The sequence below is a fragment of the Danio rerio genome, chromosome 21 (assembly GCF_049306965.1).
Source record: "Danio rerio strain Tuebingen ecotype United States chromosome 21, GRCz12tu, whole genome shotgun sequence".
NCBI classification, from domain to species: domain Eukaryota; kingdom Metazoa; phylum Chordata; class Actinopteri; order Cypriniformes; family Danionidae; genus Danio; species Danio rerio.
In genome coordinates, this window is record NC_133196.1 from 38,956,471 (window position 1) to 38,976,971 (window position 20,501).

General features: G+C 36.8%; 1 protein-coding gene across 1 annotated transcript in view; it reads left to right on the forward strand.

Moving 5' to 3' along the window:
* ubtd2 (ubiquitin domain containing 2) overlaps positions 1 to 18,057 on the forward strand; it is a 64,121-nt gene extending 46,064 nt beyond the window's left edge. Inside the window, 1 exon segment of the mRNA NM_001002718.2 lies at positions 16,221 to 18,057. Coding sequence (NP_001002718.2) covers positions 16,221 to 16,636 — 416 coding nt within the window. The 3' untranslated portion in view covers positions 16,637 to 18,057.
* Positions 18,058 to 20,501: the final 2,444 nt, after the last annotated feature.

The following is a 20,501-nucleotide window of genomic DNA, read 5'->3' on the forward strand; positions in this document are numbered from 1 at the left end:
GCATTATTATTTTAACTATTTGCCAAACTATTTTATCCAGTGCAACTTTCAAATGGGAACCATAGAATTAATCATAATCAACACAACAAAAGAACAAAAAATAAAGTAAAAAAAATAAATAAAGAACAGATAAAAGACACTGTGAGAAAATAGTAAGTATATCACACTACAATAGAGTATTTTAATAGTGTACTAAATTAATTTTTCCAAACAATGTGGATATTTGAAAGCACCAAAACAAACATGCCAGTAACTCAGCAGCGCCCCGTTCTTCGTTGCTCGCTTAAATGATCCAAGGTGATTTGGCAGATCCTGGATCTTTTAATCTTGATAACTGATCTCTGGCTGATTTGGTTCTTTAAACAAGTCCACGAATCAGATTAAAATGTCTGCATGAACTGATCTGAGATCCCTGCGTGTGTTATGAAGAACCGATCTATCGATCCTTGAAATCATGATCAGCAATGCTACGATTGGCTGACGGCACAGCAGCATAATGACATCATCTGATTAATAGTCAATTATCCATGTGAGCAAAATTACACAACATTTGTAGTAAACTGTTTGTTAATATGATATACAATAACTTGACACTTTTGTTGAGGGTTACATGCTTTACACTTTCATGATTCAAGAGTATTTAGCAATTTATTTAGTTTTATTTTACTTTTAGAGCAAATTTTCTTTATTATTGTAGCCTAGGCCTATTTACGTTTCTGAATAAATGGCTGTTTAAATTAATTTTGCTTAAAAAAAGCATTTTTATATTGTAATGGTGTCATATAAGCTGTCAAAATGTGTGCATGACTGCATTATTATTTTTCTCCTTTAAAAAAAATAATAATATTGTGCATGTCTATTATCATACACTAATTGTACTTAACTGGGTCAGTGTTTGTGTCTAAAAAGTCCATATTAATAAATGTTCTCTTTGAAGCCCTTGAGGAGAGAACACCACCGTGACAGTTTTTGTAGACTTTTTTTATTTCAGACTTTCTATTTTATATACACTACCCACCAAAAGTTTGGGATCAGTAAGATTTTTAAATGATTTAAAAGAAGCTTCTCCTGCTCACCAAGGCTGCATTTATTTCATCAAAAATACAGAATAAATTGTAAAATAGTGAGATGTTTTTGCACTATAACTGTTCAAATGTAGTTTATAATTTAACTTAATCATTTATTCCCGGGATTTTATTGATGAATTTTAGCTTCATTACTCTTCAGCCTCACAATCCTTCAAAAAACACTTTAATATTAATCATTATTGTTGTTATTATTTTTAATGGTAATAGAAATAAAATAAATAATGACTGGAGTAATACTTTTCATTTGAAACTACATGCTCTAAGTAATAAATAAATATTTAATAAATAAGTATTAAATAAATTTTGTTTTACATTCATGCCTTTTTAATTGTTTATATATATGTGTGTGTGTGTGTGTGTGTGTGTGTGTATATATATATATATATATATATATATATATATATATATATATATATATATATATATATATATATATATACGCACGCAAATATTGTGATCCATTCGCAAATAGTGCACTTTATTTGTGCATGTGTCTGGTGTGAACACAAACCGTCAAACTGCAATCTCAGTGTGGATGGAAGGCAGAAACATTCATTCATTCATTTCCCTCAGCTTAGTCCTTTATTAACCGCAAACTATTCTGGCATACGTTTTACACAGTAGATGCCCTGCAGCTGCAACCCAGTACGCCCAATTTAGTTTGCCCAATTCACCTACAGCGCATGGCTTTGGGCTGGGGGAAACCAGATCACCTGGAGGAAACCCACGCCAACATGGGGAGTACACACAATTCCACACAAAAACAACAACTTGAACCAGCGACTTTCTTGCTGATAGGTGTTAGTGCTATCCAGCATGCATCATCACCGTCTTTTGAAAAGGCTCCATTGGTTTAGATGGAAGTGCAATTCCCAGTGTTCCTCCATGTGGTTTTCCTCCTTTGTGTACTTTAGTCTGTGTGCAGCTGGAGATTCTTGCAGGCAGTTGTCAGCGTCTCCTGAGAGTCAGGCTGCCTGGTGACAGTATGGGGGGAAAATTACGCTGTTACCAGGCTGCAGTTGAACTCTCCAGTAAGATTCATGTAGATTCAATCAATCCCTTCCTGTGAGTCAAAACATACTTTCCCTCCTAGTCATTCCCATTTTTTCCACCTTGTAAAATTAGGTTGTATTAGTTGAGCAGTATTAGTTGAAGGATGTTTTTTCAAATAAAGAATTATGAACACATTAACTTATGACCTTCATTTAGTGCCATACCTGGTAATTAAGATATGGGTGAGTGTTGGTTTTTCAGCTGTGCAGTCGACGGAAGTGGAGACAAAATTATAACCTTTAATCATTCATTTTCATTTTCTGGCTAGTCTTTCAGAGGTCACCACAGTGGAATGAACTGCCAGCTAATCCAGCATATGTTTTACGCAGTGGATTCCCTTCTAGCTGCAACCCAGTACTGGGAAACATCCATAGAAACATCCACACACTGATACACTACGCAAATTTATTTTATTTAATTCACTTATACTGGATGTCTATGGACAGTTTATTTTACTAGATATTTTTCAAGACACTTCTATACAGCTTAAAGTGGCATTTAAAGTTTAAAGGCTAAACTAGGTTAATTAGGTTAACTAGGCAGGTTAGGGTAATTAGGCAAGTTATTGTATAACGATGGCTTGTTCTGTAGACTATCAAAGAAATATGTAACTTTAATAAACTTGAACTATATATATATATATATATATATATATATATATATATATATATATATATATATATATATATATATATATATATATATATTAGGGCTAAACTATATGGCAAAAATTTATCACGATATATTTCTTATATAATATAATATATAATTCCAATATCAATATGGACACAATTAAAAAGCTAGGAAAAAACTGCCAAAACACATACAATAGATGTCTGTACCTACAAATGTCTGCAAACTGGATTTGCAAAGTCTTTAATACTTCCAGGCTCTTATATATATTTTTTTAATTAAAAAAGTACAAAAAAATTTGTTCACTTTTTATTTGTATTTAGCCTTTACAAAGTATATTCACACATGGCTGCTTTTCATCTAGAACGTCCTTTAAGGGTTTATCTGTCTATTTATATTTGTGTATAATTATCTAATTAAATTAAAAGGTTTACCATAAAATAGTTCTTATATATTTTATATAGTCTATTTATATATTTGAAAATACATACGTTATTTAGTGGGCCACTATGTCATTATTTATTTTCGCTGCTCACTGTGCACGAAACAATTAACACCAACCAATGAGACTAATTGTAAACGTAAGAAATCTGATTAGACAAAAGTGACTTTATGTGTGTGTGTGTGTGTGTGTGTGTGTGTGTGTGTGTGTGTGTGTGTGTGTGTGCATAGACATTGCACTCAGCCAGTGCTGCTAGATTGGACGGTTTCGAATTTGATTGGGCGGTTGTTTTAGCATTTCAGCAGGTTTTGAATAGTTTTGGGGCTGAAATCAGTCAACAACATCTGGCAACACTGCACAAAGCTTTGCTTGCTCTCTCTCTCTCACACATACACACACATGCAGGTATTCACCACGCACAAGTTACGCAAAACACGAATATCTGACAATTCCCGGAGCAAGATCCAGCTCAGATTAAGCACTGCCGCAAACAGTTTATTCGCCGTACTTAGCATTCGCGCCTTTTAGTTATTTGTGAAGGTTTGCAGTTTATGCTGGAGCTCCTTGCACACCTTCTTTCGGCTTTCGCCCAGCTTGTACTTTGCTGCAAAAGCTGCATGGTGGGTTCTTTACTTGTGGAAGCTTGTTCATACACATCTGTGTTCAGGGCTCTCATTTTGTAGCTTAAACTTTCTGCGACGAAGCGAACTGCTGAGCGCTGGCAGCTGCATGTCTGTGATATTGGTCATCACGCAAGTGACATGATCACGCTCTTCACGGCTGAGCTCTGAAAGGCATTCAGTGACAAATGATACAATGTATAAGATCTTATATATAATCAAATATATATAATCAAATATATATATATATATATATATATATATATATATATATATATATATATATATATATATATATATATATATATATATATATATGCCATGATGACAGTAAATAACATTTTACTAGATATCATGAGCTCACGAGCACCACCAGTGTTCTCAAATACATTATGAACACAGTAAGTACGATTTATTTATTTTTTGATGCAAGTACATAGTAGTTAAGGACACTTAATATAAAGTGGGACCAAATGTTTATTAAAAAAATTCAAAACTGCTTTGATTCTAGCCAAAATAAAACAAATAAGACTTTCTCCAGAGGAAAAATATCAGACATACTGTGAAAATGTCGTTGCTCTGTTTAAGCATCATTTCAGAAATATTTAAAAAAGAAAAATAAAATTAAAAGGGGGGCTGATAATTCTGACTTTAACTGTATAGTAAATAAATAAACAAATAGTATATATATATATATGAGCAATATCACACGAGTAGCAGTGCGATATGGCTGTATATCGTCACTGGTGGGAGGTGTGCATGCCTTAATGCCCCCAACAGTGCTGATGAGGACTAGCATAGGTAGGAAGGTTAAACAACGTCCTTTTTGTTGAGCTCAGAACCACCTAAGAAAAAAATGAAGAGGATCAAGTAGTATTCAGAACATACACTTTCTCACACTACATTTTTTTTGGCAAGTTAGGGTACTTCTTTGAGTGATTTAGGCATGGGATGATAACCGTGTTCAAGGTATACCGCGGTTTGGAAAAGTCAAGGTTTTAAAGGTTTTCTGCTATACCGTTCCTATGGTATGAGTAAGATTTTTTAAATTTTTGTTGTTGTTTTTTTTAGGACAACAGTATCTACATCAGAAAATATCTCCAAAGATGTCATTTTAAATGGTAAAGAAATCAGTGTTTTTGAAACAAATGAAGACAACAGAAGTCAATAATTAAATTATACAGTCTGACGTGTTTACTGTTCCAAAACATTTTAAATGTTTCCAAAATTAAAATATATTGTATACAAAGGGGACAAAAGGTTTTGTTTTTTACCCAAACATTTTAAAATAATATATTTAGAGTAGTAACCTCAATACCCTAATACTGTGAAACCTGATATTTATATCCAAGGTTATCATACCGTCAGAATCTTATACCACCCCATGCCTAATGATTATTTTCATTTATTTATTTTTCACAACTGGGTTATTAATAAACCATAAAAAACAACTATACAAAATCAACATAAAGACATTTCACGCATTTTTATGACTACTGTCACATTTTTCCTTTATTATTAAAAATAAAATAGTCTTGAGTTAATTTGTTATAAATGCCAATACTAGTGTTCATTTTACAGCTATGTATTTTTAAATGAGGTCACAAGTCTTACCCCACAGTGGGCTTTTGAAAGCATAAACCCCCTGAACACCGCAGGACTAGGTGATGTAAAGCAGTAGTTTGTTGCAGTAGACATTTTCACCAGTGTAGTCATAGTTTGCATCAGCAGTTTAAGCAGCGGGAGAAATTCCATCCACAGAGCTTTTTCGGGGAGGGGGTTCTAGCAGTGCTCTGCATGTCTGCATCAGGCCTGTGGTTGCTTGTCATGCACTGCACTCATGCAGGTGTATTTATAGCCCGGAGATTCACCAAGCGAAAAGGTCACAGATTGTAACTGTCCTCCACTTTCTCTTAACCTCCAGCCTGAGTAAACCGTAGTGGTTTTACGCCGTTCTTTTTGCTCTTTTCGAATGCATGTGGTCAGGTTTATATGAAGAGCCATGCCATTTGGAGTTTGGAGGGTTCGTCAGCGGCATTTTTATTTATTTTTTATTGCCGTTCACCTTTTATGGAACTGAATCACATTGTTCACATGCCTACAGAGCGAGAGTTTGGAATTTCAGTTTTCTAGGCCTTCTTGAATGGGTTTAACTGGGACATTAGTCTTTCAGCACCGTAGGGCTTCTGAACTGTAACTGCTGATCTCATCTTCTTTCTGTAAGTCAGATAGTGTAAATAAAGATCTGCATAACCTAGTTTTATCCTCAGAGAGTCAACTGCTGCTTTTCAGATTGAATTAAAAGTGTGTTCTTTGTCAGCATGTTTGTTTGTGTGTTATACAGTCGAAGGCAAATTATTAGCCCTTAGTGTAAATTTGCTTTGGACCCCTTTTAAATTCCCGGGTATCTTAGCAGTGGAAGTCATCAAAGTTGAGTGAACTTAGAGCGCAGTGAATAGGAGAGTACAACAATTTTTTTTTTTACAGATAGATAAACTTTTTAAAAGATAAACTTCAGGTTGGTGTTATCAAGACTTTCAGAAAAAGGAAAAATCGTGTGAGATTGAAAACGGCAGCCAGAAGAGAGAACAACATCAAATGAACTGTCCTGCCCCCATACACTCTGCATTACAAATGCCTCACTTTTTTTTTTGTAATGTAATGCAAAGATTAAATAATATACATATATGCAAATACACTACCTGACAAAAAATCTTGTCATTGATTCCAGTTGTAATAGCAAGAAATAATAACTTGACTTCTTGTTGATCATTAGGAAAAATGGCAGAAGGTACATTTTTTTTCAGATAAATGATGTGTTAAACTGCATACCACTCATCACAAATACTGCAGGAGACCTATTGGAACCCAGGATTGGCCAGCTTAGTCACCAGACATGAACATTATTGAGCATGTCTGGGGTAAGATGTAGGAGGCATTGAAGATGAATCCAAAAAATTTTGATGAACTCTGAGAGTCCTGCAAGAAGGCTTTCTTTGACATTCCAGATGACTTTATTAATAAGTTATTTGTATTCATGCAGTCGTGTAAGCTCATGGGGGTCATAAAATATTATTGTATTTTCACTGAACCATAACTTTATATTCTATACTGTACATTATTTTTGTTAAGTGACAAGACTTTTGTCTAAAATAGTGTTGAAATGTGTTGAAAAAAATCTCTCCATTAATCGAAAATATTTGTATTGGTAAATATTTAAAAAAGAATAAAAATCTCTCAAGGGGGGTGTAAATTTATCTAAATATTTATTCGCTTACTATAATTGAATATGAAAAAAAAAACTACAAAACTATTATGAAACTTCTGCAGTTAAACAAACAACAACAAAACATTAAATGTGTAATATCCTATGCACATTTTCGTACATACGTTACATTTTGTCTTTGAAGCCTAAATTAAATGTAATCTGAACTAAAGCTATTAATACAGGAAATCTGAACATTATCAAAAAAATAAGATAAGGTTTGACAGTCTAATCATTCTTACATGTTGTTCATGTTGTTTAATCTATCTATATATATATATATATATATATATATATATATATATATATATATATATATATATATATATATATATATATATATATATATATACATATATAGATTAATCTATTTATATATTGTTTAATCTCTCTCTCTCTCTCTCTCTCTCTCTCTCTCTCTCTCTCTCTCTCTCTCTCTATATATATATATATATATATATATATATATATATATATATATATATAGATAGATTGTGTGTATATGTGTATGTATATATATATATATATATATATATATATATATATATATATATATATATATATATATATATATATATATATATATATATATATATATATGTGTGTGTGTGTGTGTGTGTATGTATTTATACAACAGTTCTGTCTGGTTCTCTGATTGGCTGATAGCCGTGATATATTTAAGTAATATCAGCACCCGCACAGCCTCTTTAACTGTCAGCTTATGATTTGAATCTTGAAGAAAGTAGTTCCTCATAAAAAGGGTTTTTGAGACTCTCCTTGTTTGAATTTGTTTTATATACACAAGTATGCCGACAAACTGTTGTATAAATGCAATATCACACTCGTAGCAGTGCGATATGGCTGTATATCGACACTGGTGGGGGCACCAAGGCTATCAGCCTGCGGCCACGTGCCAACGCACGCCTCCCACCAGTGCCGATATACAGCCTTATTGCACTGCTACTCGTGTGATTTTGCTCACACACACACACACACACACACACACACACATATATATATATATATATATATGTGTGTGTGTGTGTGTATGTGTATATATATATACTATTTGTTTATTTATTTACTATACAGTTGAAGTCAGAATTACTAGCCCCCCTTTTATTTATTTTTTTATTTTTTATAGATATATTTCTGAATATGATGTTTAAACAGAGCAAAGACGTTTTCACAGTCTGATATTTTTCCTCTGGAGAAAGTCTTATTTGTTTTATTTTGGCTAGAATCAAAGCAGTTTTTAATTTTTTTAATAAACATTTGGTTCCACTTTATATTAAGTGTCCTTAACTACTATGTACTTGCATCAAGAAATAAATAAATCGTACTTACTGTGTTCATAATGTCTTTGAGAACACTGGTGGTGCTTGTGAGCTTGTGATATCTAGTCAAATATTATTTACTGTCATCATGGCAAAGATAAAATAAATCGGTTGTTAGAAATGAGTTATTAAAACTATTATGTTTAGAAATGTGTTGAAAAAAATCTTCTCTCTGTTTAATAGAAAAAAGGGGGAAAATAAACGGGGGCTAATAATTCTGACTTCAACTGTGTGTATATAAAAATATTCCTTTAATCCATACTACAAGAGGATCTTTGAGTCTCTTTCCATTTTAAAGCAATAACACACTCCACCTGGAGTAAAATTCTATTAGTTTGTGTTTGTGTGAATTATTAAAAAAAGTTATATAATTCTTTCCATTTACTAGCAGTACAAACACTTAATGTTTAGTATTCACTACTGAATTTAGTAAATTCAAAAGAAGCGACTAATGACTTTGTCTTCAACTACAGTAGCCGTACTTGAAAACTTTGAAAACAGTAGAATATTACAAATTCCTAATACGCAGTAAGTTACTGTAAATGTTTTAAAATGAGCCATAAGGCAGTGCATACTACACTAGTGAACTTTAAAGAATGTACGTGGTGGTTTACTGGGCATTTTTGCTGTAAATTACTTTAAAACAGCAACAAAGTCTATTGGTCTAGCTTTTATATTAAACAATATTTTGATTATTTCAGGATTTGGAATGACTTGCTGTATTGTCTGTTTCCACTACTACTGTACTACTACTACTTCTAATAATAATAATTGTCACTACTTTTACTATTGATCTCTTTACAAATACTTTGATCTGTCATTGGAAATGGCTATAGTTGCCAACTATAAAGATCAAACAAATATCTGTACAGTCTACAATATGTGGCAGACCATGAGGCGAAAGTCTCTCACGAGGCTCTTGAAACAGGGACAGTTACCAGTTTTGACTGAGAGCCAAGAAGCAGCCTCTGAAGCATCTCTTGAACATTATTGACTCTCTCAGGCTGTACACCTGCCTATATGCGTTTGTCAAAGACACATTAATAGGATGAGAGCGGTACTTAAGTCTGCGCCTGAATGGGGAAAGAGCCTCTCAGGCTGGAGGGAATCATATGTCAGTGTCTTCTCGCCTCCTTATAGCCTGGTTTGGACTTTTTTTTTTTTTTTTTTTTTGAGTGACACAACTAGGGCATGGAGACCCTCATGTCATGGTGAATGCAGATTTTTTATCTCTTTAGGGAAGCTTTTCTGGGTCCACTAGGTCTGGGTGATAGTCATTTATTCATTGTCCTTTGGTTTAGTCTTTTAATAAACAGGGATTAACACAGTGGAATGAACCACAAGCATATGCGACTAGCAGCAGTTAAGTGACAAGTGAGCGTTCTACGCGAGCAACAGCGACTGTTGGCAACACGATAGAGTTGAGTATCCTTCAACTTTATGTAAATGAAGAGTGACTTTCTTGGGCGACAGCAAATAAGAGCACCAGTAGAGCTCAAGTGATCTCCACTTAGCTCGCGCAGAGGCTGGTTGTATTCTCCTGCTGTGAACCAAAAACACAGTGTTTGCAGCAGGTCCCCACCCAAAGTGACAGGCAGCTACAAAGTCGCTGCTACTGTGAATGTGGCATTATGCAGCAGATGCCCTTCCAGCAGCAACCCAGTATTGGGAAACACCCATACATTCACACACAAACATTTATATACTATGGTAGGGCTGGGCTATAAAATCAGTATTTATTGAGAGAACACCGTTGTCAATATTGATTAAAACAAAGTTCGATATGAATTTTTGTTATGAAGCGTTATAGTTTTATTAAAATGTGGCTGCTGAGCGGACGCCTTGGAAGGAATGCCAATAAGTTTAGAGTGTAGATGCGCATTTGGTGTGCAAGCAGCGAATATGTGACGCCGTGCATATTCCTGGTACACCTTGTTTTTTTGTGATTTTTACATGTGAGTGTTTATTGATTTTACATGTGGCCACAGCATCCTTACAATTTTCCTTCAATAAACAAAACAAAATCCACTCCTCAAACCTCCCAACCCACCCGGAAAAACACCCACTCCATCCCCCAGCAGTGCCAGAGTCCATGCCATCCCACAAATAGCATTGCAATCAAGACAAATAATACAGTGGCAGTGGCGCAGTAGGTAGTGCTGTCGCCTCACAGCAAGAAGGTTGCTGGGTCGCTGGTTCAAACCTCGGCTCAGTTGGCGTTTCTGTGTGGAGTTTGCATGTTCTCCCTGCCTTCGTGTGGGTTTCCTCCGGGTGCTGCGGTTTCCCCCACAGTCCAAAGACATGCGGTACAGGTGAATTGGGTAAGCTAAATTGTCCATAGTGTATGAGTGTGTATGTGAATGTGAGTGTGGATGTTTCCCAGGTTTCCATGGGTTGCAGCTGGAAGGGCATCCGCTGCGTAAAAACTTGCTGGATGAGTTGGCAGTTCATTCCGCTGTGGCGACCCCGGATTAATAATAAAGGGACTAAGCCGACAAGAAAATGAATGAATGAACCTTTCATAGGACAACACTGCAGAATGAAAAGTTGTCAGTATAAAAGTGTTTATAGCAGTGTAAATTTATTGTCCTCTCAAAATAACTACAAATACAGCCAATAATAGCTGAACCCCTGGCAACAAAAATGAGTAAACCCCTAAGTGAAAATGTCAAAATTGAGCACAATTAGTCATTTTTCTTCCCCTGTGTCATGTAATTCATAAGTGTTACACTGTCTCTGGTATCCACAGATAGCAGGGGAGTTAAATTTGGTATAAAAGCTCTTCCACTCTCTCAACCAGGCCACTGAAAGTTCAACATGGCACCTCATGGCAAACAACTCTCAGAAGACATGAAAAACAAATTGTTGCCTTACATAAAGATGGCCTAGGCTATAAAACAATAGCCAACGCTCTGAAAATGTGCTGCAGCACAGTGGCCCAGACCATTCAGTGCTTTAAGAGGACAGGTTTTTCCCAGAACAGGCCTCGCCATGGTCAGCCAAAGAAGCTGAGTGCACGTTCTCAGCGTCACATCCAAAGATTGTCTGTAAAAAACAGACAGATGAGTGCTTCCAGCATTACTGCAGAGATTGAATCTATGGGAGGTCAGTCGTTAGTGCTCAGATCGTACGCCGCACACTGCATCAAATTAGTCTGCATGATTGTGGTCCTCGAAGAAAAACTCTTCTAAAGACGATGCAAGAAAGCTTGCAAACAATTTGCTGTAGACATGCAAACTAAGGACCAGGATTACTGGTCTCAGACCAAAATAAACCCATTTGGTTCAGATGGTGTCAAGTCTGTGTGGCAGCAACCAGGTGGGGAGTACAAAGACATGTGTGTCTTGCCTACCATTTAACATGATGGTTGGAGTGCCATGTTCTGGGGCTGCATGAGTGCTGCTGGCATTGGGGAGCTACATTTTATTGTGGGAAACATGAATTCTAACATGTTCTGTGACATACTGAAGCAGTTCTCTCAGGAAACTGGACTGCAGAGCAGAGTTCCAGAATGATAATGACCCCAAACACACCTCCAGGATAACCACTGGCTTGCTAAAGAGGCTGAGGGTAAAGGTGATGGACTGGCCAAGCATGTCTCCAGACATAAACCCCATAGAACACCTCTGCGGCATTCTGAAAAGGAAGGTTGAGGAGCACAAGGTGTCAAATGTCCACCACCTCCATGATGTTGTGATGGAGGAGTGAAAGAGAATTTCAGTGGCAACATGTGAAGCTCTGGTAAACTCCATGCCCAAAATAATTAAAATCATGCTGGAAAATGATAATGGACACAAAATATTGACATTTCACATTTTCACTTAGGGGTGTTCTCACTTTTGTTGCCAGGGGTTCAGCTATTATTGGCTATATTTGTAGTTATTTTGAGAGGACAATAAATTTACACTGCTATACACACTTTACACTGACTACTTTTTATTGTGTCAAAGAGTCATTTTTGCAGTGTTGTCCTAAGAAAAGTTATAAATAAATATTTGCAGAAGTAGGAGGGGTGTACTCACTTTTGTGACATACTGTGTGTGTGTGTGTGTGTGTGTGTGTGTGTGTGTGTGTGTGTGTGTGTGTGTGTGTGTGTGTGTGTGTGTGTATATATATATATATATATATATATATATATATATATATATATATATATATTTTAGAGCTGCACGATTCTGGCTAAAATGAGAATCATGATTTTGTTGCTTAAAAATAAAGATCACAATTTTCTCACGATTCTGTAGATGTAAAATAAAGGTATGGTAAAAACAAACATATGGCACAACATCGATAATAATATTATGTGTAGGTCTACTGGTTTCTATAAATAATTCTATTCTACTTATAATAATTCTGATGTTGAATTATTATGTTTTATATATATGCTTGCAATCTGTCATATTACACAAATTTATTCACTGGTAAAATCAGACATTTGCCATTATCAGATTATATTCAACAATATATAGGGAGGAGCTTTACTGACACTGTAAACATTTATTTTCATGCACAACTGTGGGTTTGCTATAAAAAAAAAAACATATCAAATGCTTGTTGGTGTGTATAATGGTTAATAGTTAATGGTTGTACTAACTCTGAATGATTCATCAAAAAATATTTATTGACTCATAATTAGTTTCAAACTCATATGATTTTTTCCCCAATCAAACATTGCAAGAAAAACCTTGAAAAACATTTTGTGGAGATATTTAGGCTTTTACTAGAACAAAGAATCAGAACAAACGCAATAGAGCCTGTGTGCTGTATTTACTATATGAAGTAATATGACATGAGGTTATGAAGTCTGATATTCTCTCTCATCCTGCTAAAAGCTGTTCAAACCATTTGAATCTCAAATATGGTAACAAATCGCCTTTGTGAACTGGATCAACAAGTTCTTTCACAAGATCTGAGCACTTCTTCTGTCATGAAGAAGTTTCAAGGATAAGTGTTCATGAAAAAAGCTGGAAAGAATTTTTGTATAAAAAGCATCTTATTAGATTATTATGCCAGGGACGACGCGTTAGTTTTCACTTCTAGCTAATTTGTTCCTCGTTTTATTCTGGTTTCATCACATGTTCTCTGATCGGATGATCAGGAAAGAGTTTCACCTGAAAGTATCCGAAGCAGAAACATTTTCATTACCGATACGAATAAAACATATATAAATTACAGAACTCTCATGTGTGTCATCCTTTTGATATGACAATATTTTTTTTGCTGAATTCCATGGAGGTGTAGCTTATTGTGATTACTATGATTTACTTCCTCTTTGGAGATTTAATCCCATTGTTCTTTTGGTGTGAACCCTGACTTTGATTCATTGCTCCTAGTTCCTCTTTGATTTATAATAGGTCTTTATGTCATAGTCTAAGGAATGCTCGTCATGTGACGCATTTCAAAACAACCTCGGTGGCTAACGCTGTGCTTGCTTGAGGTTAGAATATGTGGTTATGAAATACCAAGTGTACATCTTTTCATTAATGAAAACGAGGCCAAGGGTGTTTCACTGGAAGAGATTTGATCTTTCATAAAATACATATTCTTAATGCATAATGGATGAATAGCCATCAATTGTGTTTACGATTTGAGATTTTGTTTATATTAGCATTTCTATGCCTTGTAGAAAGAGTTCAAATATGTGCCAATCCAAGGAGGAGGGCTTTCCCTTCAGAGTCTTGGTTTCTTCTTCCGGTGTATTTTGAAATCTTAGGGAGATTTCCTTTTAACTTTCAAATTTATTAAGGGATTTGTAAGGTAAATGTTTCAGAAACATACTGCTTTTGAGGACTTTCATAATGAAGTATGCATAATCATTTGTAAATGTATCACTGCTAGTAATCGTAAGTAAAAGTAATCCCAGACTGAACCCAAGCAAGCCAGTGGTGACAGTTATGAGGAACAAAACTTTACCAATTGACGAAAGTGAAGGGAAAAAAAAACCTTGAGAGAAATCAACAGGGTTACTACGAACTATACAACATTGTGCCATTAGAGTCTGCAGCATAACACACAAGCGTCATATTCCTAATAGTTTAGGATTACAATTGAACCACTGAAGTCACAGCTAATGATTTTGGTTCTTTTTCTGTACATCTTGAGGCCACTGATATAGAAGAAAGATTATGGAACTCTGTAAAATATCTTGTGTTGTGTTCTGAAAATAAATCTCAGGGGACTGAAATGACATAAAGGTGAATAATTAGTTACAGGATTTCTATTTTTGGGTAAATTAATTCTTTAAAGAGCCCCTATTTTCCATTAAAAATGTCATATTTTGGTTTTAGGGGTCTCCAGCAACTGGTCGAAAAACACTTTTATTGTCTTATAATATGCATTTCTTTTTACCTAATTATCCAGCGACTCCCATACGAATTGCTCAGTGATTCATTTCTTCTCAAACCCATCCTTAACGCGAAGCTAATTTACGCTGATTGGTCCGATGATCCTGTCTGTTCCGATTGGTCAACTGCGTTCAGCACGAGACAGAGAGAAATGCCCACCACGGCTACTATATGAAATAGCACAACGTATGTGAGAGTCTGATGCAGGAATGCAATAAAGCAATGCAGTTAAACACCAGCATAGACTCTCCTCTTAAACCTAACCTCAAGAAATAACAATGACACACATTCAGTAATAATCCACACAGTGGCAAAAGTTGAACTATTTTGAAAATTGACCGCACCACTCATGTGTATGAACAGCTGATGGTGGCCAAAGCAACAAACAGCAGAGGATCACTAGCTCAGAAACGCATTTAAATTGGTAAAGGAAGAAGCATATGTCGCGTTTTTAACGTGATTTTGGACGCGATTTGTGAACGGCCCCATATAGATTTGACCTGAGAGATACAGTACAAAAACTGATCTATGATCATTACAAGATTACAAGCAGCACTGGGATTACAGATTACAGAAGCAGCATTACAACTTATAACACACAATTAAACTCATATTTTGCAAACTACACAAAACGAGGCAACAATTTTAATGACACTTACATGTTATGATCCAGAGGAAGAAGAAACTGGTCCATTTGAACTGTAAAAGTAACTGACAAAGTCTCTGTCAAAGTCCAATAGTCTCTGCTTCTCCTTCATTATCAAACAGCCTGTGAATCCCGCATTGCAGTGTAGTTTATTGTATCAGTCATCATAAAAAATGACAGGAAAAAACAAAAAGCCGATTCATCTTCGCATCATGATCATTCCTGTGATCCCCAACGCCGCCACTAGTGTGTGGAGGGAAAGGGTGTGCACATTTTACCGGAACTGGAAGTATATATTTGGTGATTTACCGTATCAATGTCAATGCAATCAAACAAAAGATCCAAATCCAGCTTGATTCGACTCTTGAGTCAAATACTTAGCTAAAGAATCAATAGTTTTAAACAAGATGCACTTGCAGCTGGATGTTTTCATTCAGTGTTACACACTGCATAGAAGCTCATTTTCAAAACTCATAATAGGGGCTCCTTAAAATGTTCTTATTCCACTACTCGAACTCGGTCCTGGAGGTCCGGTGTCCTGCATTTTTGCTCCAACTTGCCTAAAAACACCTGCAAGGATGTTTCTAGAATGTCTAGTAAGAGCTTTATTAGCTAGCCCAGGTGTTTCTAATTGGAGATGGAGCAAAAATCTGCAAGACACAGGACCTCCAGGACTGAGATTAAGAATCCCTATACTATATAGTCTATATGATTAACATGTATTGAAAAGTGTGGTCTACTGTATCAAAACGTTTGATATGTCTTCTAAGGCTTGTTATTTTATGTCTGCAGGCGCTCTGACTGAATGCTACGATGAGCTGGGGAACCGCTACCAGCTGCCTGTCTACTGCCTCTCCCCTCCTGTAAACATGATTGAGGAAAAGAGCGAGTCGGAGACCATTGAGGTCCCAGAAGCTCCAGCCAGCGAGGGCCAAGAATGCCAGTTGCGCCTACGTCTCTCTACAGGCAGGGATCTGCGCCTGGCAGTCCGCACCAGCGACAGTGTCCAGCAGATGAAGCGGCGTCTGCAGACCCAGGAAGGCGTAGCGGCCACCAGCCAGCGCTGGTTCTTCTCAGGCCGACCGCTCACCGACAAGATGAAGCTGGAAGAATTGAAGATCTCAAGAGACTATGTCGTCCAGGTGATCGTCAGCCAGCCTCCCACAACCCCGCCACTGCCGCAGAACCCGACGCCAGTGGAAAATTAAGGGGATGCTAACCGACTCACCAATTGGAGATTGTGTGCGTGGGTTGCTAGATCTCTTCGATTTGGGATTGGCCGTCTAGAACATCTCTAGAGGCTTCTCTCTTCAAACACTCACTGCCTTCGAGCTCTTCTTAAGGAGTTTTTTGGTTAAAAGCCTCAGGTCTTAAACAAACTGGAGCCCTGATTTGACCATTATAGGTTGAATGAGTTTTGGCAAGGGAAACTTAATAATGCTTTGTTATTTTCAAGATTATGAAGTTGTTCTTCATATTCTGTTCTGTTTTTGTGATGAGACCATATGTCTGCAAGGCAGACCAAAAGTGCGGACCTGCCCGTGTCTGTCAGAATTCTGAAACTGAGGGACACTGGAGGAACTTTTTTTGGCTTTCAGCAACAGGAGGCTCACTTGTTGGACCATTTTCGTAATTTTCGATTTATTAGAGACTCTCTAACCAAAAATATATTAAGATTTTTAAGAAGAGGAGGCCTGTTACATGTGGCAAAAACAATGCCGGTTTTGTTCCCCTGACCTTTCCTGCCATCTTTGATACTTGTTGTTCTTCAGATAACCTTTTGATTTAAACAGCGTTCATTTAACTCTTTATTTCAAAAGAGACAAGTTTTTCCCATTCTGAAAGGTTAGTACATCTGCTCATTTTGGAACATCTCCCTAAAGCAGAGCTTGTGGTTGTCACACTTTCCTGATAACTTTCATTTCAGAGAGATATTTTGATCGATATCCTCACATATTTGACTCTCACTCCCTGTCAAACCATCCGCCCACAAGTGTGAAATCGGTATGGAAGGAAGATTTCAGTCATTACCCGCGCGACCGTTCGTATTCTTTGTAAATCGTGGCACTTTTAAGAACTTATTCAGCTCTGCGAGGTTGCCATGGCGCTGTGCTTTGCCTCACGCATCCCAAGTATATATAAGGGTGACGTGGGGGTAATGGTGTAATGAGGGTTTCTATACGCGTGAATGGGGAAGCAATGAGCAAGTGATTTAATGGAAGGAGAAGAATATGCAATGGCTGGATATTTCTACACCAAGGTGTATGGGAAGACAAATATGGATTGGGAGGACACACAGCATTGTTGTGTCCGCACCTAGGATGTGTAGGTGTCATCTCTGAATGTAGCTCAAAAAGGACATTCTCATAATACTCTATATACATGTTGTTTTTTATTTGATTTAGTTTTGGCCTTTGTGTTGAGAGGAACAGTGGAAATGATGAGCCAGATTTGAATGAGCAGCACAGCTCAATATGTAGTAGCATGTGTGCTAACCGCTAGCTCACGATTTAAGTGTTTTTAAATGGATTTAGCGTCCTGTTGAAAGAGAATTTCAAAAACTGTTGCATATTTTAATGATACAGAATGCGTTTTTAATTAAAAAATGCTGAAACATTTGTACACTTCAGTATTGATGTGTCTGATTTTGTTTACATAATGTTCATTCATTTTCATTCATTTTCTTGTCGGCTTAGTCCCTTTATTAATCCGGAGTCACCACAGCAGAATGAACCGCCAACTTATCTAGCAAGTTTTTACGCAGCGGATGCCCTTCCAGCCGCAACCAATCTCTGGGAAACATCCACACACACATTCACACACACACACACACACTCATACACTACAGACAATTTAGCTTACCCAATTCACCTGTACCACATGTCTTTGGACTGTGGGGAAACCGGAGCACCCGGAGGAAACCCACGCGAAGGCAGGTAGAACATGCAAACTCCACACAGAAATGCCAACTGAGCCGAGGTTCGAACCAGCGACCTTTTTGCTGTGATTTGAAAAGGCATACATCTGTCTGTACAAGGTCCCAGGGTTGACAGTGCATGTCAAAGCACAAACCAAGCATGAAGACAAAGGAATTGTCTGTAGACCTCCAAGACAGGATTGTCTTGAGGCACAAGGCTGGGGAAAGTTACAGAAAAAAATCAGCTGCTCTGAAAGTTTCAATGAGCACAGTGGCCTCCATCATCTGTCAGTGGAAGATGTTTGGAACCACCAGGACTCTTCCTAGAGCTGGCCGGCCATCTAAGCTGAGTGATCAGGGGAGAAGGGCCTTGGTCAGGGAGGTAATCAATAACCGAATGGTCACTCTGTCTAAGGTCGAACTTTCTTCTGTGGATAGAGGAGAACCTTACAAAAGGACAACGACAATTCACCAATCAGGCCTGTATGGTAGTGGTCAGACAGAAGCCACTCCCCACTTGGAATTTGCCAAAAGGCATCTGAATGACTCTCAGACCAAAAGAAACAACATTTTTGGTCTAATGAGACTAAAACTGAACTCCTTAGAGTGGATGCCAGGCGTTACGTTTGGAGAAAGCCAGGCACCACTCATCACTGGGATAATACCATCCCTACAGTGAAGCATGGTGATGGCAGCATCATGCTGTGGGGATGTTTTTCAGCAACAGGAACTGAAAGACTAGTTAGGATAGAGGGAAAGATGAATGCAGCAATGTACAGAGACATCCTGAATGAAAACCTGCTACAGAGTGCTCTTGACTGGGGCGACGCTTTATCTACCAGCAGGACAATGACCCAAAGCACACCGCCAAAATATCAATGGAGGGGCTTCACAACAACTCGGTGAATGTCCTTGAGTGGTCCAGCCAGAGCCCAGACCTAAATCCTATTGAACATCTCTGGCGAGATGTGAAAATGGCTGTACACCGTCGCTTTACATCCAACCTGATAGAGCTTGAGAGGTACTGCAAAGAGGAACGGGCAAAAAAAAGACAAGTGTGCCAAGCTTGTGGCATCAAATTTAAAAAGACTTGACCTACAGCACTTACCTTGTGAATAAAATACAACAAATTTGGATTATCATATGATGATATCGATAACGTGATAACCTTAATTCGACTAATAACAGTAATAAACTTATTTACATTTAATATTTCGATTAGACAGTTTTATATTGTCGATCATTGTTACTGAAGGTAATATCCTCAAATTCATGTATTAATTTTGTTCATATGAAAATGTACAATTTATTAAAGGAGGCGTGCACCCAAACCCCACTCCCAAATCTAACCCCCTCTCATTGGCGGATGAGCAAATTGTACCGAATTATATTAACTACATCGTACAATAAAATACAATAACAAAATCTAAAAGCTAACATGGGATTACGTTAAATATCCACATCACAGTCAGCAGGTTAGCTACTAAGCGTAAGCATATGTATATATTTTTTCGTTTTATATATATATATTTTCTAACGTTTTATATTCGGAGGGTACAGCATTTGTCTTTGGTTTCTGAGCAGACATGTTTCGCCACATGTGAGCATTTTTGAAAGCCTCAATTCTAAATCAAACAAGTTAAATATGTGCTTTGTTCGATTCACTCAATCCTTTATGTTAATAGGGAAGTCGCCTCTCGCTCTGGATTTTTCTCTTTATTTTTTGGAGAGAACTGATTTTTTTTCTCTCTATGGTTTATTACTTTAGAAATTCTGAAAGCTTTAGAGATTTTCACAGACGTGGTGCTGTTAATAATTAATGAACCTGGTTTTTTAGGCCATCATTACTTCCCAGTTTAGAGGAAGTGTGGAACTGTACGCGAGAACAACAATGCTAGTCAAATGGCTCGAGAAGAGATTTTAATAGCGGATATATTTTTGGTATAGAAGATAAAAGCATCAAATGAACTTCCTCCTCGTCGTCATTAGGACGACTATCGATTTGGTGGTAGGATTTGAGTGGATAATTATTAGAGTAATTGTGATGAGTTTAAGTGGTCAGATGTGCTTAAGCTCTAAAATTGTTTCAGAACAACATGTACTCCTTTATTTATTGTCAGTACATACATGTGATGGAAAAACAGTAGGTGAAATAC